Source organism: Trachurus japonicus, chromosome 12 (genome assembly GCF_045865225.1).
Source record: "Trachurus japonicus isolate A0001 chromosome 12, Traja_1.0".
NCBI classification, from domain to species: Eukaryota; Metazoa; Chordata; class Actinopteri; order Carangiformes; family Carangidae; genus Trachurus; species Trachurus japonicus.
The window spans coordinates 10,568,849-10,591,531 of NC_140918.1; the positions used below are offsets into that span (position 1 = coordinate 10,568,849).

The following is a 22,683-nucleotide window of genomic DNA, read 5'->3' on the forward strand; positions in this document are numbered from 1 at the left end:
CCCGGTGCTGCCGGGGGTAAAAGTACATTTAGTACTGTACCTGGGTGTACTTTTGTACTTGTGTATTTTCTTTTCAGACCTCTATAGCGCTGACTTTTAACTCTGTTGTGCTCATATTTTGTGTTGTTTGATTTGTTTCTCTATACAGTGTGTTTCATATGACTTTGTTGTGTTTTTACTCATTTAATTTACTTTTTAATCCCTTTATCATCCTTTATTGTGCATGCATGGGTATGCTGTTATTGCTTTTATATGGCATCTACTCTAATTGGCCTTATTCATATTTACCTTATCCTCTGTCCTCTTGTTTGTTTATCGTCCTTTGCACGTCTTGACATTGTTCAAAGGTTCTTTCTTTTAAAGGTGCAATAAATCTATATTACTTTTATGTGTTTTAATGCCCTTTGTGCAGCTCAACTTGTGTTTAAAGCAGAAGTAAGCGATCCGGTCGTTTTGGCTAACTTCTTGTCAGCAGATGGAGTTAGCAGTCCCCGCCCTCGTCCCTACGTCACCACATTCACGCGCATCCCTTGGCTGCACACAGAGAGGACCGCCCCTTTATGCTGTTCTCTCTCCTCATTGGATAAAGGTTGTAGGATACAAGGAAAGTTTTCTCCTCGGCTTACAGCAGAGCAGAGTGACCGAAAGACCCGTGTTTCAGACCAAACACTCTATAGAAGTGATTGCTGTCGGAAGATATAACTATTTAAGACTTATATTAACACAAACATTCCGCTTACTTCTGCTTTAATAAATTAACATTAGTTCTTTTTTTTATTGTTATTATTATTTCCACCCCTCCCAGTGTCAGATCTTTTACATTAGGCCCTAAAAGCTCCTCTCCTGCACTGTGGAAGTGATGGAGGACGAAGTCCACCGTCCTCGCTCTGTGCTGAAATGCATTCTGCAGGTCAGCTGGAGCCAAAATCAAGTTCCAGCCCTTTGAGTCAGACAGATCAAGATGGTATTTTTTTGAGACTGCCGGGCCGGGCCTCGTATTGGCCTCAGCTGACTTCCAGGATGTACTTTTAACGAGAACAAGGACTGTAAATTCTGTCCTCCATCACTGACTCTGGAGAAAGGAAGAGGTCAGGGCCGGCGTGGAGTCGACCAGAGGGTTTAGTGCCACGACCGGCTCCTCATGTCAGACTCTCTCTCCCCCGTTCTGCACACGGTGGCACATTTCAACCTGACCTGGACACAGGAGCACACAGAGCTCACGGAGTCGGATCACCTGTTTTAGATTTGCAGCAGCTCGGGCCGAGCTCGGCTCATAATGTAACATTAACTCTCCTTCCTGTTCCATATGAAAATTTAAGCATAATCCCAGAAGTGCAGTAAAAAACAGTGCGCTGGCCAAACGCAGCTCCTGGTCACACACATGGCAGTGGCAGATCATTTACCCCCAAAACCACCACAGTGAGGTAAAGTCTTTGGTTTGAACAGTTCCTTTTTACAAGCTCTGACTGCTCCAGTGGCGACCTGAGGAGGACAGTGAGGCGGATACAGCTAAAAAAAAAAAAAAAAAAAAAAAAGAGAGAAAGTGGTTAGGCCATCTCTGGTTTTCATCTCAGCATTAAGGGAATAGTTTTGGGGGAAAAAACACTTATTTGCTTTTTTAAGTCTAAGAGAGGTCCAAAGTATGAAGATATTGTCAGACGGTGCCCGGGCCACAGGAGACACTGATACTAAACCGGTCTTTATTAAGGTTTAAACTCTGCGAAGAACGTGGCTCATTAAAGTCACAGTGCAGTCACTATTTCTTATTCATTTCAAGCTGGATGATGATGATTTAATCAGATGTTGGTTATTTTTGTGCTTCCGCAGCAAATGAGGAGTCATGTGCTTATTCAGCCTCTTCAGGAGAGTTAGGTAGGACGACTGACACTGACACCACGCTCTTATCTGTCTATTGAATATGAATCCACAACCAGCAGCTGGTTAGCTTAGCATTAAGACTGGAGAAAAGGGGAAACAGCTAAAGGTAAAGAAATATATTGCACATTTACTAATGTTTTACAACTCACTTGATCTAGTAAAACTGTTGGTATGAAGTGGGATGTCTTCATATTTGAGTTGCCCCAGGTTGTTCATTAATGCCCTTTTTCATAACGTTGTCCATCAACTGAGCTGACGAAAAGCCAAACATTCGAAACGTTGTCCTTGTCCTTTCATCATGTAATCCTCTAATAAATTATTGAACATTTTGGGAGAACATAGTGTGGCGAGTTCGCTCTTTTTTGTCCCTTTTTCATAATGTTGCCATCCTGTTGCTCTTTTATTTTTATTTTTTTAATTTCTGGGTTTTGGCGCATCGCCTTAACATAGACATTGACGACAGAGAAATTCAGACAGCGAATGCAGGAGCACTTTATATCTGACAGTAAAGCTAATGGAAATTTTTATTGCTCATCATGATATGATTTGAAAGTTATTGTTGATGAATTCTCGTCAGATGATAATATAAAACAGACAACTTCAGTTTTAAGTTTTTCTTTTGCATAAATAACCAATGTTTTATATAAAAAGTTATTGCAGTCTTTGCTTTCTTTTAAGTCCATGTGGGCTGTGTCCATGTAAGTCATTCCTTTATAATTATTTAGAATAAATAATCAGATTGATGATTGAACAAATGTACCTAGTAAAGTCAGTTAGTTAAAACAAAAAAAAATACAACCGAGTCAGATGCTTCTATCTTTTTAACAAATGTAATTTATTTTAAGTCTAACGCTCACATTTAAGCTCTAGACAACAGAAACGACTGCTATAAAAAAAGTTAACAGCATTACACAGAATCGAATCACGTCTTGAACCGTCACCATGACCACCGTCTTAATCCTGATGAGTAACTGAGCGCGCGCTGCGTGCAGCTGTTGCAGGGGAAGAAGCCTTTCCATCACAGATTACAGGGATGGTATGCGCTCAGGTCAGCTTCCTCAATCCAGATGTTGGAGCCAGGAGACTGTTCGACAAAAGCTGCGTTTTTTTTTGTTGTTGTTTCTTTTTTCTTTTTTTGAAGTGGTGGAAAAGCGGACAGGCGGGATGCTGTATGACCAGTTCTTCTTCTAATCACGTGGCTCGGGCAGGACCCTGACCTCCGACCTCGCGACCTCACCTCTTGGCCTTCTTCTCCTTCATGATCTTCTTGCTCTCCTCTCTCCTCCGTTTATTGACGGGGTTGCGCGGGTCGTAGATCTCAAACGTGTCCTCGTCCTGCATGTTGGCATCCTTGACTTTTCTGGTTTGCTCATCAAACTGCAGAACATGGCCCATCCTAAATCAGACGGAGAGAAGGGTGGAGAGAGTTCAAAGAACCGCGGCAGTCAGAGCATCCACTAAATCACATGCTGTGCACAACTTTTATCTAGAGAGGGGACTGCTCTCTTTCAGCTTCGAGTCTGATTACATTATTATTACCCTCTAAAACCGGGACAAACTGGGATTTGAAGAGACCACTTCTGTAATTCTGCAACTGACAAATATAGTAAAAATGACAAACTTCATCTCTATGGTTTCAAAAAAATGATGAGAATGATGAAGCTGAAGATGGAAACAAAACATTACAAATGAGAAGAACAGGCAGAAAACGACAGACAGTAAAATAACCCTAACCCGCAGAGATGAAAACACAACATTAAACATTGTAGGGGACTGGGTAAATGTTGTATACTGTGGGTACCGGGAATGTTATGGAGAGATTTAGAGCTGAAAGCTAAGACGAAGCCCAAAGACTGATGCATTCTAAGGAAGCAGTAATTATCATCACAAAATTCAAATTTATTCTAGATAATAAAATGAATTCCTCCCGTGTCTTGAGTTTGAGTTTTTCCACATGTAACAACATAAACTTTAATTAAGTTTTTTAACGATCTGCCATCAGTTCAAGCAGCGACCTCCTCTCTGCTCTGCAGGTGCCACTGTGTTTGTTTTGTTTAGCTTTCATGCTGTGATTTCAGAGACACTTGTAATACCTGCCTGCAAATTATTCATAATGCTAATGGAAAAGAAATTATTATGTTATGAGTGTTTGAATGCCACACGGTGGAACAACCTGTAAACACAACATCTGACATCACTTTGCAAAGATGTTATGACGCACGTGTTCGCAAAACAGCTGCTCATTTACACATCCAGCAGACGTGGAGAAACATCAGCAGCATTCACTAATGTCGTGTTTCTGTTTAATAAACAACATAAATCCAATATCCCCTCTTCTTTTTGCTCTGTTTTTGGTCTCAACCAGCCCTTTACGGGAAGTGTGTTTAAGTGTGTGTAAATTAAATGAGCTAAATGAGGCTAAAATACTCCAGAACTGTATCTTTAAAGGGATAGTTCAACATTTTGGCGAATTGGCCCATTGCCATAATCCCTATAGTCATAGCAGTAGGTTCATTACCTGCAAGCTATTTTTAGAACGGCGGAGCAGAGCCGCGAGCTGCTCAGAGTTACGCTACGGAGGCTAATGGGATTTCTTGGTTTCCCTCATCAAACTCATCAAATACACAATCCAACAACTCCAAAACGCTCTGGTGGACAAGTTGTGACCTGCACATTCACCACGCTATGAGATAATAGCGGATTGTTACAAGACAGAGTTGTTTTCGAGGCAAATACAGAGACTGCTGCCGAAAAACTGCCCCCGATGAGAACGTGCATCAGCGGTTTTGCATGAATTTACCTCTAAAACAACTCTGTCTCGTAATGTTCTGTTATTATCTCATAGCGTGGTGAATGTGCAGGTCACAACTTGTCCACCAGAGCGTTTTGGAGTTGTTGGATTGTGTATTTGATGAGTTTGATGAGGGAAACCAAGAAATCCTATTAGCAGCAAAATAGCTTGCACTGATAAATAAAGGTAACGATTACGAACCTACTGCTATGACTATAGGGATTATGGCAGAGGGCCAATTTGCCAAAATGTTAAACTATCCCTTTAACTGTACAACACAGTCTTATGATGCATAAAAATATCGATCACTGGAGCTTTAAATCACTCATGACAGGCTGCAAAGATGGAGGTTGGGGAAAAGAAAAAAAAAAAACATACACAGCTTGTCCTTTTGGAATGAACCCTAAATATTTCCAAAATATTGTGTATTGCTGTCAGTGGGGAGCCAATATACGGGCCGTGTTAAGCCCGGGTCACACCGAGTGTTTTGAACTCAGGTTTTAAGCCCTGTTGGAATTTAAAGACACGACACGGGGGCGTCCAGACAAAATGGTCAAAACATGATTTTGAGTCTGGTTTGGGGGAATAAAACGTCTTTATTAATACTGGACCTAATACTGTAGCAAAAAAAAAAAGAGAAAATGATTTCTCTCACTATAAATGAGATATAGTATTATAGGAGAGACATTTTAGCAGTTAAAAAAAAAAACTCAGAGTGAAAGCCTCAGTCCCCAGAGAACAGACGGTCATGTGTCTTTCATTTCCCCAGTCACTTTCTGTTCCCCCAAAGAGAGATTAAAGAATCAGGACATTCCTCACAGGAGATATCAGTGTCAGGCACTTCACAGATACAACACACTTTCTCCCACTGACAGGATTTCTTCAGCTGCTGCATCAACGGCTCTCTGATAATCGAAACAACAATCAATTGCAAGACTAAATCAATTGCAAGGAGGATCCTTTTTTTTTTTTTTTTTTTTTTTTAACAACTGGAGGCTTTTGTCTCATACGTCCAAGCGCTGCCGAGTGGAAAAATCAAGAATCTGAAATAAGTGAAAGATGTTGGATTCTGTTGTGGACAGGAAAAAACGTTTTGGCCCTGATAGCAGCGTGGCGGCTCTGGGGATGGCAAAGTCCCTCAGTCTGTTTTTCTGTCTGTCCGTCCACCGCTTCCCTCCTCCAGGCTCAAATACCTTAACAACCGTGTGATGGAATACCATGATAATTTGTACAGACATTCATGTTCCCCCGAGGATGAATCACAATGAGTTTGTTGATCCCCTGTTGATTTTTTTTTCTTTTTTCTCCAGTGCTACTTTGAGGTTGACATTTATGGTTTCAGAGTGAAATGCCTCAAAAACTATTGGATGGATCGTTGTGGAATTTGATACAGACATTCATGTCCCTGTCAGGATTGAGCTGTAACGGTCCTGACTTTTGACTGAGCTCCGTCATCAAGTCACAATGTCAGTTTGTCTGATACTTGTGTGAGTTTCCAAAACCGACAATCTGACAACGACAAAGGGTTAGGAGTTTCCTGGGTGTGAATTACTCCTTTGTGTTGTTTGTGGTATTATATACATATCATAAACATTATATTTTACTCTAACATAATACCTGTGGTTATGTGGTGATGCAAATTGACTCTTTTAATTACACTGTCTGTACTTGTAAAAGCTCAACTGGAGACTACAGTAGAGTTGCAACACATCAGTTTCATGCTTTGTACTGAAATTATGAAAAATGTAATCATCCCTATTGACTGAACTAAACTAAAGTTAATTAAAGTGAATTAAATTCTTGTTTGTTTCATTACACGACAACGGTTTGCTTTCTCCAACCGACTGCAACACTACGATGGTCTTCAAGAGAGGCCTCCACCTTTATCTTCACATGAACACATTTGAATCCTGTGGTTAAAAACACATCTCATCACACACTTGTTTTTTTCCCTCTATAACATGGACCTTAGTCTTGTTTTAATACATTACAGTAAGTTAAAGGTGAGACTTTTTTTTATTTAACCCTCCTGTTGTCCTTCTGGGTCAAATTGACCCAATCTGTTCCCTTCCTCCATCCGTTCTCCTTTCCTTCCCTTCTCCTTTCCTTCTTTCTACAGTCCTTTTTCCTTTCCTTGTTTCCATCCTTTCCCCTTCCTTCTTTCCCTTCCTTTTTCTTCCTCCCTTGAACGAATATGTTCCCTCCCTCAATCTTTCTTTCCTTCCTTCTTTCCACAATCCTTTTCCCCTCCCTTCCTTTGTCCTTCTTCCTTCCTTTTTGACCCAATTTTGACCCTTCATTCGTTCCCTTCGTCCTTCCTTCCTTCTTTCCCTTCGTCCTCCCTTCCTTCTTTCCCTTCGTCCTCCCTTCCTTCTTCCTTCCTTCCTTGACCCAGGAGGACAACAGGAGCGTTAATCGTAGGTGGAAACAGGAAACTGGGAAAGAAGGACGATCAACACAAAGGAGGTCCAAGTCTGCATATTGCGGCGATTACACAGTTCAGTTGGCATCTTGGACCTTCTGTTCGGCAGCAGGAGTCTCTTTCTGCAAACGAGCCCAAACAAGACGTCGCGACGGCCGCGGTCATGAAGAACTCATCATCACCAGAGTCAAGAAGAACGAGGAGTTCAGCATGAGGTTGGTCTGGGTTCGGCATCACGGGAGTCGGTCTGAGACACCGAGACACTAAAAAAACCCACAGAAGAACCGAAGGAAAGTTCTCCAAAGACGCTGGAACAACCTTCTGCCAAGTACCTGAAGTCCTGAGGACGAGTGGAGCTGATGATGTGAAGGCGAAGGATGGATACGGCAAATAGGAGTTTGATTCATAAATAATAAAAGAGACGTTTCGTTTAGTAGCTGAAACTTTTGCAACACAGGACTGGACGTTAGTTCATTTGGGTCTCGAGTTAAAGTCTTTAAAACCTTCCTGTTATCACTGATCAGCAGCTCTTTCTTATCAGCTGGACAGAATAAATGCAACCTTGTGCTGCATTAGTGTGTGTGCGTGTGCGCAGACTGTAGCACCGGTGTGTTTCTAACTGGCTGCACTAAACGCACAAACTTCACTTTCACTATTGTGCATTTCAAAGTTAAAGCAGAAGTAAGCGATCCGGTCGTTTTGGCTAATGCTGCGTTCCAGGCAGGCTTTTGAAACCGTAAATTACAGCTTCATGTCACAACTTACGATTTTGTAGCGTTCCAGGCAACCCACTCGTATTTTTCTGACCTGTTTTACCTGTGAAAGTCACTATAACGGCCACTCGTAACTTCTGACCCGTGAACTCGCACCAGATCGAACTGGTACGACTTCACAGGTCGGAAAAACACGAGTTACGAGTTGCCTTGAACGCACCATAACAGTCCTCGTCCCTACGTCACCACATTCAGGCGCATCCCTTGGCTGCACACACAGCCCTTCATGCCGTTCCCTCTCCTCATTGGATAAAACTTGTAGGATACGAGAAAAGTTTTCTCCTCGGCTCAGAGCAGAGCAGAGGGACTGACAGACCCGTGTTTCGGTCCAAACACTCTATGTAAGTGATTGCTGTTGGAAGATAGAACTATTTAAGACTTATATTAACACAAATATATCGCTTACTTCTGCTTTAATATGTTGCGTTTGATGTATGCAGGAAGCGTCTGCTCCTGAGTGGACAGTTAAGTGTGTCTGTCTGTGTGTGTGTGTGTGTGTGTGTGTGTGTGTGTGTGTGTGTGTGTGAGGTCGGCACTCTCTCCCGTGTTCATTTGAAATCGGCAGGAGTTGTGACAGCTCATCTAAAATGTCATGGCTAAGACTCTGGCGGACCCCGAGGACTCCTGCTGTGTGAGCGCGGGGCCGCCTCTCTGATAATTCGTCTAGCAGTCTCGGTGATGACAGTCGGCCGGCCGCCGTACAGCTCCGAGAGAGACGTGATGTGGAAAAACTCGGTCCTCCTTATCAAAACCACCACCGCCGCCGTCGCTGCTGCTGCTGCTGCTGCTGCTGCTGCTGCTGCTGCTGCTGCTGCTGCTGCTGCTGCTGCTGCTGCTGCAGGGCGAGACGAGGCGAGGCTGCAGGAGCTGAGCTGCTCCTCTGTTTATTAATTCATTTATTTGCACTGAAGCGGTGGTGGGGTGGAGATTAACCCCTAATGCTGTGCTGTCCTTCTGGGTCAAGGAAGGAAGGAAGTAAGGAAGGAAGGAAGGAAAGACAAAGGGAAAGAAGGAAGGATAAAGGGATAGAAGGAAGGATGGAAGGACGAAGGGAAAGAAAGAAGGAAGGAAGGCAGGAAGGACGAAGGGAAAGTAGGAAGGAAGGATAAAGGGATAGAAGGAAGGACGAAGGGAAAGAAAGAAGGAAGGAAGGTAGGACGAAGGGAAAGAAAGAAGGAAGGAAGGAAGGAAGGAAGGAAGGACGAAGGGAAAGAAGGAAGGCAGGAAGGACGAAGGGAAAGAAGGAAGGACAAAGGTTGGAGGAAAGAAGGAAGGGAAAGAGGAAGGAAAGATATATGGAGGGAGGGAACAGATTGGGTCAAAAAAGAAGGAAGACGAAGGGAAGGAAGGGAGGGAAGCAAAAAGGATTGTGGAAAGAAGGAAGGGAAAAAGGAAGGAAAGAAAGATGGAGGGAGAGAGAGAACAGACCAGGTCAACTGGATCAAAAGAGAAAGGAAGAAAAAGTGAGGGTGAAAGGTTAGGAAGGACAAAGGGAAAGAAAGAAGGAAGGAAGGCAGGAAGGACGAAGGAAAAGAAGGAAGGACAAAGGTTGGAGGAAATAAGGAAGGGAAAAAGGAAGGAAAGATAGATGGAGGGAGGGAACAGATTGAGTCAAAAAAGAAGGAAGAAGTAAGGACGAAGGGAAGGAAGGAAGGGAGGGAGGCAAAAAGGATTGTGGAAAGGGAAGGAAATTAAGATGAGAGGGAAGGAACAGCAGACCAGGCCAACTGGATCAAAAGAGGAAGGAAGAAGAAGTGAGGACGAAAGGAAGGAAGTTAGGAAGGAAGGATAAAGGGATAGAAGGAAGGATGGAAGGACGAAGGGAAAGAAAGAAGAAAGGAAGGCAGGAAGGACGAAGGGAAAGAAGGATGGACAAAGGTTGGAGGAAAGAAGGAAGGGAAAAGTGAAGGAAAGATAGATGGAGGGAGGGAACAGATTGGGTCAATTGGATCAAAAGAGGAAGGAAGAAGAAGTGAGGACGTAGGGAAGGAAGGAAGGAAGGAAGGAAGGAAGGAAGTTAGGAAGGAAGGAAGGACAAAGTGAAAGAAGGAAGGAAGGAAGGAAGGACGAAGGGAAAGAAAGAAGGAAGGAAGGCAGGAAAGACAAAGGGAAAGAAGGAAGGCAGGAAGGACAAAGGGAAAGAATGAAGGACAAAGGTTGGAGGAAATAAGGAAGGGAAAAAGGAAGGAAAGATAGATGGAGGGAGGGAACAGATTGAGTCAAAAAAGAAGGAAGAAGTAAGGACGAAGGGAAGGAAGGGAGGGAGGCAAAAAGGATTGTGGAAGTTAGGAAGGAAGGAAGGATAAAGGGATAGAAGGAAGGATGGAAGGACAAAGGGAAAGAAAGAAGGAAGGAAGGCAGGAAGGACAAAGGGAAAGAAGGAAGGACAAAGGTTGGAGGAAAGAAGGGAGGGAAAAGGGAAGGAAAGAAAGATGTAGGGAGGGAACAGACCAGGTCAACTGGATCAAAAGAGGAAGGAAGAAGAAGTGAGGACGAAAGGAAGGAAAGAAGGAAGGAGGGAAGGAAGAACAAAGGGAAAGAAGGAAGGAAGGATAAAGGGATAGAAGGAAGGATGGAAGGACGAAAGGACGAAGGGAAAGAAAGAAGGAAGGGAAAAAGGAAGGAAAGATAGATGGAGGGAGGGAACAGATTGGGTCAAAAAAGAAGGAAGAAGTAAGGACGAAGGGAAGGAAGGAAGGGAGGGAGGCAAAAAGGGATTGTGGAAAGAAGGAAGGGAAAAGGGAAGGAAAGAAAGATGGAGGGAGGGAACAGACCAGGTCAACTGGATCAAAAGAGGAAGGAAGAAGAAGTGAGGACAAAGGGAAGTAAGGAAGGAAGTTAGGAAGGAAGGAAGGAAAAAGGGAAAGAAGGAAGGAAGGAAGGAAGGAAGGAAGGAAGGAAGGACGAAGGGAAAGAAAGAAGGAAGGGAAAAATGAAGGAAAGATAGATGGAGGGAGGGAACAGATTGGGTAAAAAAAGAAGGAAGAAGTAAGGACGAAGGGAAGGAAGGAAGGAAGGGAGGAAAGAAGCAAGGGAAAAGGATTGTGGAAAGAAGGAAGGATGGATGGAGGAAGTGAACACTACAGATTGGGTCAATTTGACCCAGAAGGACAACAGGAGGGTTAAGGAGTTCAGGAGGGGATGGATGGATGGATGGATGGATGGATGGATGGATGGATGGATGGATGGATGGATGGATGGATGGTGGGAGCAGCAGCAGCAGCAGCGTCGACTCGGCAGTGTTGGCGGCGGCAGCAGCGGCGGGCTCTTTGCATTGAGAGTGTAAGGTTGTGTGTAGTGTGTTAGCAGCAGAGACCGAGAAGAGGAGGAGGAGGGGGAGGAGGAGGAGGAGGAGGAGGAGGAGAGAAAGGGGGAGGAGGAGGAGGAGAAAAAGGGGGAGGAGGAGGAGGGGGAGGAGGAGAAAAAGGGGGCTGCTGCTGCTGCTGAAGAGAGGGAGAGAGGGAGAGAGTCAGAATTTGTAGACACAGACACAGATGGAATAGTTTACCTCCTCTGGCCCAGACTTGACTTCTAATGTCTGACCTGTTGTAACCCACATTCTGTTCACAGCGCTCCTAGAGTGGCACAGACTTCCCACTGGTGTTTTTCTAGGACTGCTATGCTACTGCCCCCCCCCCCACCCCCGGCCCCTCCCTCACTCCCTCCCTCCCTCCCTCCCATACCTGGCGGGGGAGGAGAGGAGGGCACAGTGAGGTGTCTACTACGGCCTCCAAACACCAGCCAAGGAAGGCCTCTCTCTCTCTCTCTCTCAAATTCATTAGGGTGCCCCTCCCTCCCTCCCTCCCTCCCTTCACACACAGACAGACTTACACTTCAAGGGGGCTTCTCGACTCGAGACTAATAGCAACTACAGATTTTGTTATTCTAAAATCTCGCACACACACACACACACAGACACTTTGCTCAAATTCAAACACATGGTATTCATTTCAAACCCTCACTCTGTGTAGTTAGACTTTGAGATCTTTGGTGAAAAACAGAATATGAGAGGAAAACACAGCGTCAGGGCTGATTTCCTGATGGCCAATCTGGTGGCTGCGGGTTGAAAATCCCAACTTGACACATGCACACACACACACACACACACACACACACACATTCACAATATGCGCACAACTTGAACTTTCACACACATCTATCGGAGCCCCGAAGCGAGGTCTGTGGATCCGAGACAAAAAGGTCAACACAGCTTCATCCATCCATCCCAGCACAGAGGAGGAGAGGAGAGAGAGAGACCGACTGACCGACCGACCGGCCGCTTCTGCAATATCTGACCATCCGCTCACTGTCTCGTTTGCGCTGCTCGTACTGTTCAAATAATAATAATAATGATAATAATAAAAAAAAAGCTTCTTTCACAATCTCTTACAGTCCAGTGTGTCAATAGAATAACACAACGTAAACCAGCAGAGGCTAATGAAAAAGGCCTTTCTGTGCCAACTTGTCATGCTTGCAGTTCTCCGTCCATAAAACAATGCGTTTGCCAAAAGTGCTTCTTGAACTCTCCAGGAGCAGTCGGGGCTCTGGTGTGCTCACATGCTGCTACTATTAATATATGAATTATTTTATTAGCCATTTTATTCTAGTCTTTGCTTGATCCAGTATTCTTTCTACTCTGAGGCAGAAGAATTTATACGTTGTAGGTTTATCAGTTCAGGTCGTATAAGATCAAAGGAGCTGTGGTTGTGAGTTTTGTTAATGCTACATGGCAAGCGTTAGCATTAGGAGCTCTTTTATTTGCCAGTCCTGTGAAAAGTTTTAGCTGTTGTAGCATTTATAAGACTAGATGTTATAATACGTCCTCTGAACTTTGATAGCTACAGTGACTCGGTATCGGAAAATGACGTGAAAGCCGAGGCTAGCCAGTTAGCATGCTAGCTTCAGTTCAAGGAAAACAGAAAATAGAAATAAAAACAAAACAAATTAGACCCTTTCCACCTAAGGAAAAAGGCCTTTTTATAAGATAGTAAACTTGCAATATTACCTCTGGATTGGTGGGTAAACAGCTGCCCATGCTAACGTTAGCTATGTAGCAGTAGCAATTACAAATAGCACTTTTAGCAGCTATACTGTAGGCTATGTCAGATAAAAAAGACAAAAACTGGACCCTACACTTCCCATAATGCAAAGCCCACATCCTACATGTCCATTTCTTTCAAACAGGCCTAGTTTTTAACAGACACACAGCTGTTTATTAGCTACATCTCGCTAAAATAAGTGCAACAGTCGTCTCTGCATGAAAGTTATCACCTTCAGTTTGTGTTTAAACTGAACAAATATGATAATTTTGACATTTACTCGACTAATATATGCAGCTTTACACAGAACAAAGCACGACTCTGTTACTCTGTGACCGTTTCGACAACAGTTTCTGGAAGACAGCTTCAGAGAAAAAAGTCAGAAAAAGTTATAAAATCTGACCGACGGCTTCACTTTAACATAATAAAAAGCCAGTGCGTTGTGTGTGTGTGTGTGCGTTGTGTGTGTGTGTGTGTGTTGTATTGCTTCAGCTACCAAACCCAACAAGCCACCGGTTAAGCAAAACATTGGCAAGCATTGACTGGACTGAAAGTATTTACAGTAGAAATGACTCTCATTGTGCTGCCATGTCCATTCAGAGTCAAGATTTCTAGAAACAGTTTTAACTACAGACTGACAGGGAGCGTTTTGGAGGCAGATACAGATGAATACTGTATGTGGGAGCTGAAAACATCTGATAACACATAATATATCATTATTAATGTATTTAACTAAAATAGACAGAAGATTTAATGCTTATTTATTGTTTCTTATGATCTCTTATGAGTAATATCCTTGTTGTGGTGTGAATAACTGTATTGAAAATATTGTAATTGGTGTTTAAATGAGGTAAATGATCCTTTTCTCTTACTTATAGTCACGGTTGGACTCTTTATCATCAGACACACTTGACAATGACTCCACTGTGACAGATGAAGCCAACGAAATGTTTTTTTAAAAAAGGGGCTAAAATCGACTGATTTAGCTGAAACGATATCGGGCTCACTGACCATCCTTTGTCGTCGTCCTCTGCCAGCTCCTCCACGTCGTCCTCCTCCTCTGGAGCCTCGGTGATGGCTGACGACAGCTTGGACTTGAAGCGATTGAGGAGGGCCATCGTCTATTTAGGCAGAAAAAAAAGAAAGAAAGAAAGAAAGAAAGAAAGAAAGAAGATCGGACGTCATTGGAACAAGCAGCGTATAATTAACTGTGACAGCATCTCCAATCAGCGTGTTGAAATGAGTTCAGTCAATAATGACCTCGGGTCGCGTCCTTACCTGTTCTTCTCTGCTCGAGCCTTTCTTCAGCTTCTTTTTCCTCATGTCCTCGTACTTCTTTCGTCCCTCCAGGTACTCGGTCACCGCCTCGTTGGTCGGCTTTTTATTATCCTCTGGAGAGACAAGAGAGACATCACTGCTGATCAATATTAACTCTTCATTTACTTCATATAAATACTAGAGAGCTAAGAGCTATGCTGTCAGGCCTGGTAGGTATACAGTATTGTCAAGGGTTTGTAAATGGTGTTTATTGACAATTAAAAGACAAAAAATGAGGATATTAACATTGTAAGACAATCTGCCTGTGGTAATAAAAAGTTATGCATCCTTAAAGTGGTTGTATTTTGAAATATTCCATTGTAAATAGGTAAAATTATTCTGAAAAACGTTGTTCTTAAATACATTATTTCAGCGTGATTACTGTTACTGTTATTTTTTACTATTGATTACTTATTTTTGAATTCCAGAGGTGCCATATTTTATTAGATGTGCAGTTTTTGTTACCTACCAAATTAAAAGTAAGGCTTCTTCCCACAAGCATGCAGCCTTTCACAATAAAAGTGACTTAGAAACAACAACATGATAACATCTTGTGTGATGTAACGGGAGAGGAAATACCACCGTTTCATATCTTCTGTGACATTCGACAAATGAGTGTTTTTTACCCCCCCAAAAAATGGGCCAAACATGATCAGAGGGAAAAGATAAAAGGAAGTGAAGCTTGTCAAGATGTGACAGTTGCTGCCGTACATGATCTGAGAACATGATAATAGGAAAGGTGAAAAGATGAGACGGCACAGGGGCAGTCCTCTCATCTCGGATTGACATGCTCTGCGTGAATCCATACTTCTGCCAACCTTCACAAAGATGTAGTGGCCTGAAGCCCCAACCTAGTAACCCGTCACTTTATCTTACTCAGAGATGACCTACATTACAGCGGCTGCTACCTTTTACCCAAACCTTATGTAACCGATCGCTCCCGGGCAAGACCCCCTTTAATCCTGAGCAGAGACAGGACACACAAGCACATGTGAACCCGCTTTTAGAAAAACAGTGAAACTGCTCTTAATGAAATATCAGCAGGAGTCGGAGGTGAGATAATACAAACATATGTTCATGATTTTTCTTATTTTTTTGGAGAAATAAGCGGATATTATGGAAGAAGAACTGCAATAATTAGATAATCAATAGAAAAACTGATCAATTTAAGACTTAAAGCAGAAGTAAGCGATCCGGTGGTTTTGGCTAATGCTGCGTTCCAGGCAGGCTTTTGAAACCGTAAATTACAGCTTCAAGTCAAGACTTACGACTTTGTGGCGTTCCAGGCAACCCACTCGTGTTTTTCCGACCTGTTTTACCTGTGAAAGTCACTATAACGGCCACTCGTAACTTCTGACCCGTGAAGTCGTACCAGATCGAACTGGTACGACTTCACAGGTCGGAAAAACACGAGTTACGGGTTGCCTTGAACGCACCATAACAGTCCTCGTCCCTACGTCACCACATTAGGCACATCCCTTGGCTGCACACACAGAGAGGACCGCCCCTTTATGCCGTTCTCTCTCCTCATTGGATAAAAACTGTAGGATATGAGAAATGTTTTCTCCTCGGCTCAGAGCAGAGTGACTGACAGACCCGTGTTTCGGTCCAAACACTCTATAGAAGTGATTGCTGTCGGAAGATAGAACTATTTAAGACTTATATTAACACAAATATATCACTTACTTCTGCTTTAATCCAACTATTTTGTCTATTTTGAACAAAAACTGCAACTTTTCCTCACTTTACTTTGCAAAAACTGCAAAAACTACCACTTTTCTGTTTCATATCAATTCATTTTTGCTGTATTGCCATTTCAAAATATACATTACCTCAAGGTCAACACCTTATTTTGTTGGTATGGAGGGAAACCGAACAGCTCCCACGAGGAACAAGAACTTGGCGATCTTATTTATATCTGAATAAAAACTTTCTGTTCAAGGTTTCTGCCTCTTAAAAGTAAATTTTTTCTGTTTCCACTGTCGCCAAGTGCTTCCTCACAGAGGGAATTGTTTGGCCTCAGCAATCAATGTTATACAGAGTGTGTTGTAGACTTGCTCTATTGAGCTTTGACTCGACTTGGAAGTGTTTTATTATAATATTTGGACAAAATTTCACCTCTCATATATATATTCTTCATAATCTGCGATAGTAAACGCAATATATTTCAATTAACTGGGAAAACAATCAGCAGGATTAAGTGATAATAAAGTTTTATGCGTGGGCCGAAGGCTGGAGTGAGGTCTAATGCAGCAGACTGGTGTTAGACATGAAGAGGTCTGACCTGTGTGTTATTAAACGCAGACAGACAGACAGAGAGCGTTTTACAGTCACAGGACAGAAACCGTCTCTCATCGCGGCCGAACACGACGGACAGACGATCAGCTGAGTCTGACATCGGTGTCTGTCTCATGCCGTTAATGTGCTTCTGTAAAATCTCCCCGTTTAGACGCTGTGGGCTGTGAAGTCACAGAGTGGCAGACAGTGAGCACAGTCTGCTGGCTGCTGCAGCACCGCCGTCTTTCCACAACAAAATGTGATGTCACACTCGCCTGCTGCCCCCCCTCCCCCCCTTCCCCCTCCCTTCCCCTCTTTGGGGGGTTGGAGGGTGAGGCGGGGTCAGCGTCACCTTAGCCAGCCACCTCTGACTGGACTCTCTGACACATTCAGGCCGCTCAAAATAAATGATGTAAGAGAGAAAACAACTGGAGTTCAACTGCTTGTTATTTAGCCAGAGCAGAGTGCGATGTTATGAGTTTCTGTTAATGTGTGTTTATTTACACAGCCCCTTTATCATTAGCTCACGCTGCGAACAGATAAAGTGCTGAACAAGATCGACTAATAAAGACTAAATTACAGAAGAAACATAACGACATAAAACACAAGAGGGGGGGGGGGGGCGAGGAAAATAAATCCTAAGACACAGAAAAGCCTGTTGGAGAGACATAACAAACCTGAACTGACCCGCGGTCACGAAGCCAGCGGAGAAAAAACTAGACACTGGACAAAAATAAAACTTAAAATAAAACAGGATTAGACAGAAAAATATATTATTAAATAATTAAAACATTAAAAAACAGGTCATGTGTCACTATGTTACATAAACGTGAATTAATCTTTTATTATTGCAACAGTGCTGTGGTGTTGAATAAATTAACCTCACAATAATAAAAGCACAGACACTTAGATATTAAAAGATTAGTTTGACATTTTACTGTGTTTGTTTTACATTCTTGCTGATTATTTGATGAAATGATAGACACCAGTTACGCCTCACCTCGCCTTCAGACGGGCAACAGGGCAAACTAGTTACCCTGTCTGTCTACAAGTAAACAAAAACACCAATATCCTGTTTATATAAAACTTTATTTAAACCCGCAGGAACCAGGAACATTTTGAGGAACTATGAGAATTTCAACCACAGGAACCAGGGTCTAATTTTAGAGACATTTTTTAAGACAGTCACTGGTTGGAGGGTAATACTTTCCAAAGGTTCAGGAACTTAAGAGGATGTGGCCTTAAAGGGATAGTTCAACATTTTGGCAAATTGGCCCAACGGCGGAGCAGAGCCGCGAGCTGCTCAGAGCTATGACTCATGGGATTTCTTGGTTTCCCTCATCAAACTCATCAAATACACAATCCAACAACTCCAAAACGCTCTGGTGGACAAGTTGTGGCCTGCACATTCACCACGCTATGAGATAATAACAGAACGTTACCAGACAGAGTTGTTTTAGAGGTAAATTCATGCAAAACAGCTGATGCGCGTTCCCGTTGGGGGCAGTTTTTCGGCAAGCAGTCTCTGCATTTACCTCTAAAACAACTCTGTCTCGTAACGTCCCGTTATTATCGCATAGCGTGGTGAATGTGCAGGTCACAACTTGTCCACCAGAGCGTTTTGGAGTTGTTGGATTGTGTATTTGATGAGGGAAACCTAGAAATCCCATGAGCCTCCGTAGCGTAGCTCTGAGCAGCTCACGGCTCTGCTCTGCCATTCTAAGAATAGCTTGCACCGACAATTAAAGGTAACGAACCTACTGCTATGACTGTAGGGATTATGGCAATGGGCTAATTTGCCAAAATGTTGAACTATCCCTTTAAAGTTAAAACACACCTCAACCTAACAAGACTTTTAATTAAAAACTATTTCAACAGAGAAATTTAAATATTAAATGTTGAGATATTTATGGTTCTTCCAGCGGGAGAGGAAATCTACTGTAATATTTGACAGAAGTCACAGTTTCTCGTCAAGAAAAAAAAAGTTGTTTTTTGTATCTTGGGGAAAAATACGGAAAGGAACGTAACTGAGCGATGGAGAGCTGCAGCTCCGCGGGGCGTTCAGGCCGCCTGTCATTTAACAAAACCAGGCAATTACTCTTGTTTCTTTCTCTGGGCTTTTCTTTTCTGTGAATACTCCAAATACTGAGAAGATTTCATAACACAGTCCTGGAAATCTACTGTAAAAAAAAAAAGGCGCCTCACTTTCCACATTCAGCGTCATCCCCTCTGCTGCTCGTAAGGGGCAAACCTTTTTTTTTTGATTTATGAGTCCAACAAGTGATCTCCCTCCATCTCTTCTCCCTCCTCAGTCACCTCTCCTCTCCTGCTCGGCCTCCCCGCTGCAGCCTGTGACATGCTGCATGCTGACTGATGACGCCCCGAGGTCCTTACACGAGGAACACACATCAACTTCTCCAGCTGTTGTCGCTAACTACTATCTTTGGGGTTTGATGGCCCTTTCTAACTACATTCCTGCCCTCTCCTGTCACCTGGGCTCAGGAGAGCTACAAATCAAGCTGCCGATGTTGTAGCAACCGACGGCTGTTGTGGACGACAGAACGCCTCCTCCTCCTCTGTGCTCTGTTAAACAATCAACAAATTTTTCGATGGAGAAGCCGAGGCGGCACAGCGGGATCATCAATCATAAACACACCGAAAAAATGCTGTCAGTCAGTCAGAGCTTCAAGGTCGACGCCGACGACGATCCATCTTCAGTTACCCAGCAGAAAACGTTTACTGTTTACATAAGAAAATATCTCAAGTGTCCGAGTGAAAATAATAAGCAAGTAACTCGCTCAAAATGTGTCAAACGCTGCATTGAATGGACAAAATAACACACTGGAGTTAAATCGCAGGTAATTGGCGTTTCGGGAAAAAAAAAAAAAAAAAGAGAAACCCACCATGCTGCAGCATTTCCTCTAAAAACCAACAACATGACTGACACCAGCGTAATCAAACATCCGCAGCACAGCACACAGGCATAACCTGTATAATATCTAAATGGGTTAAAGACTGTTTGCCACATAATTTAAGGGTGGGTATTGAATGGACAGTGGTTTCAGAATGGCCCCCCTCTTATTTTTGGCTCTGGTGCTCAGCGGCCGTGCCAAGAAAGGAGAAAACCAGACTTTGCAGGAACATGCAGTAATTTATGTGATGAAAAGTGAAGTGATGACTGTTGAAAAAATAATTCAAGAAAAAAAAAATTAATAAATGGTAAATTCAGAAGAGACGATTTGATTTTCAGGCCAAAATCAAGCTCAGAGTTATGCAGATATCAGAGGCTGCTGCTGGTGGAGGAGGATGAGGTTTCGGTTTTATATTACAAGTGCAGAAATATCACATCAGTGTGGTTACAGATCCAAACTACAGCCTTTTGTCTTCTGTGTTTATTTTACCCATGTGCTGTGCTGGATACAATATAGATGACAACTGTCAATTATTTCCTTGATTAATTGATGAGCAGTCCGATTTAAAAAAAAAAAAAATTCCGAAGTTTTGTAATGTTCCTGTTTGCAACGACGTAAAAACTGAAACAAAATCCTTAACTTGAAGCTAAATTTTGGCTTTTTTGCTCTGCTTTGATTATCAGAATAGTTGCTGATGAATCATTTTCTTTTCAGTTACAGGTGTGTGCTACCGTAGGTTTAACGTTCAATATTATGGAAATATCATGACATTTCCTGCTAAAGTGATATTTTTCATGCTACTAAAAAGAAAATTCCAATGAAAATATATGTATAATAATCTCATATCGCTAAGTGATGCATTGCATATCGTGATATTTGGCCTCATGGACCCTGTGACATCGCTGGTGGGTGTGGCTACAGGTGCAACAAAGTGTAAAAGGTCACACATTTAGCTGCAGTTGTGCCTTATGTGTTTTAAAATAGCATCTTATACGCCGTGTGTAAACTTTATTTGGCCTGTTGAGCAACACGCCGGCCCACCTGTGTGACGCTGCGTGGCCTTGGCGAAGCCTCTTAACCGTGCTTTGATCTGCACTGGACTCATTTGTCACACAACCTTGACAAATTATCCGCCGGTTGAAAAACTCAAAGTCTCCTGATTCTCTCTCTGTGCAAAGCATTTCAGGATCCACATATCACGGCAACAGCTGTTGACACAGAGTTGGTTCAGACTTGTGGCTGTGGCTCCAAACTGTTTTCCACACAAAATGTTCTATTAGAGGCTTTGGATTCCTCCTTTTTTTATTATTTAAATCTCTGTAGCTCTGGTTCAGTATCTCTTTTACTCAGTCTGACTTTGTGGTTGTAAAGTTTTAGGAGTTACCTTTCACAGAGGAGCAGAGTTTTGACTGTAATCAAAAAGGGTTGGAGAACAGTAACCTTGCTATTTATTTTGGGTGTATTATTTCCAGAAATGTGTCTGTTGAGGTGTTAAAGTGAACTTTTATTCAAATTTGAAGAAAAATGTGTTTGAAGATTTAAGGTGCTGCTACACCGCTATTGTCCAGTGTATTCACTTATCTTATTTATATGTTTGAATATTTTATGTGAAGGTTTTAAGATCTTGTATTGAATCTTTTAGAGCCGAAAATCTGGATGATTACTGACTTTGGCAACGGTTCGATATTCAATTAACTGATTTAGTAACTTTGAGGAAAAATGCCCAACATCCTCTGGTTCCAGATTTGCCATAAACCGAATATCTTTGGTCTGAAACTGTTCCATGAAACGAACCATTCAACAGTTCAGATATATCAACGAGGGGCTCTGGCAGCGTCCTCTGACATTTATGAAACCAAATCGGCGATATATTTGTCAAAAATTAACACAGCTGTTCGCTCTTTTATCTCGAACCAACGTCACGTCTGTTCCCACTGAACCCGCACTGACCAATTAAAGAGGCATGTGAGAGAAAGGAGACCGGGTTTTGACCTTCACAAAGAGGTCAGAGCCGAATCGGGGGCGATGATTTAAGCTTCGGGGGGGACAACAGTGTCAATGCGATCCTTAATGTGTCTGTGCAGAGATAAAACGAGCCCTCGCCACAGTCTTCTTCTGTGGCTGAGCTGCGCCTGGAGATTTATAGCGACCGAGACGACATCCGTCTCCCCTGCGGAGGCCGTTGGCCCGTGACATCTGAGAATTACATCTAATGGAATTAACTTTTGCTTCCAACACGGACGTGTAATAATGAGGAACTCTTTGGAGAAAGTCCTGCGTCTGGCCGAGCTGCATCAGAGGCACAAAACAAAAAAGTTTCCCTGGCAGAGTCTCAATACCTTGTAAGATAATGGAGGAGCTTAGGCCAGTTGCCACTTGGTTTAACAATGTGTGGCTGTTAGTACCTCAACAGTTGAGTTTATAACTGGGTCTGGTGTTTGTGGACGCGGCTTAACTCTATGCAGATATCACTAAGGGCAACACATTAAGTCCGAGACACCAACAGACTCTTGGTTAATCTTGGTATTAAAGAAAGCACAATGTCGCGATTGTGTTCCGTTTGCTCTTTCACCTAAACTCACCACTAAAATCTTGAATCAATCGTCAACAAGTCCTGAGTGGGCTCAGTGTCTGCGTTCAAAAAACATAAAACCATCAGTGTTTGTGGAGACAAAAACATTGTTTGAGCAACAAAATCCCATCATGGTCTCCAGTACATTTTGGCTGGTGGTAATCCCACAGTTAGGGTTGGTCCCCGCAGACACCCACCACCCCCCCGCTCACTCTTACCTCCCCTGCATACTATTGTGTTTTGTTGCACAACAATACACAACCTCAGGCTAACCTCTACGCCTAAGTGGGTTTTTGTAATTTTCAGAAATGTGTTTCAGCATCAGCAAAAATCAAAAGATTGACAGCGTCATGACAGATCGGAGTGTGGTGGAGACCCGAGGAGGTTTTTATTTTATTTTTTTATTTTTTATTTTTTTCCTACAGGATCGCACTGGCCAAGCCTGAAAACTAACAAACACACAAAGGGTTTGATGTGCAACTATGGCGGCCACTCAACAATTTTTACCCATGCAATTTTCCCCAAGCTGTAACACAAAAATGCAGACCCTTGGGGGGGTTGGAGAGGGGGGGGATAGACGTCTGCAACTAATTGACAAAATCAGAGGGTTGCCTGTCTTAAGTGTCCATTAGCAGGGAATGTAGCGCAGACCACCTTCTTAGAGACTTTGTTCACACTTAGAGCTGTGTGGTGAAAAAAAAT

The 22,683-nt window shown here is 42.9% G+C and overlaps 1 protein-coding gene across 1 annotated transcript in view; it reads right to left on the minus strand.

Moving 5' to 3' along the window:
• Positions 1-2,699: 2,699 nt before the first annotated feature.
• cwc27 (CWC27 spliceosome associated cyclophilin) overlaps positions 2,700-22,683 on the minus strand; it is a 35,038-nt gene continuing 15,054 nt past the window's right edge. The window contains exons 12-14 of the mRNA XM_085793113.1: positions 14,182-14,294; positions 13,915-14,024; positions 2,700-3,274 (exon numbers count right to left, since the gene is read on the minus strand). Of these exons, the coding sequence (XP_085649239.1) occupies positions 3,112-3,274; positions 13,915-14,024; positions 14,182-14,294 (386 nt within the window). The 3' untranslated portion in view covers positions 2,700-3,111. The remainder of the gene's footprint in view (positions 3,275-13,914; positions 14,025-14,181; positions 14,295-22,683) is intronic.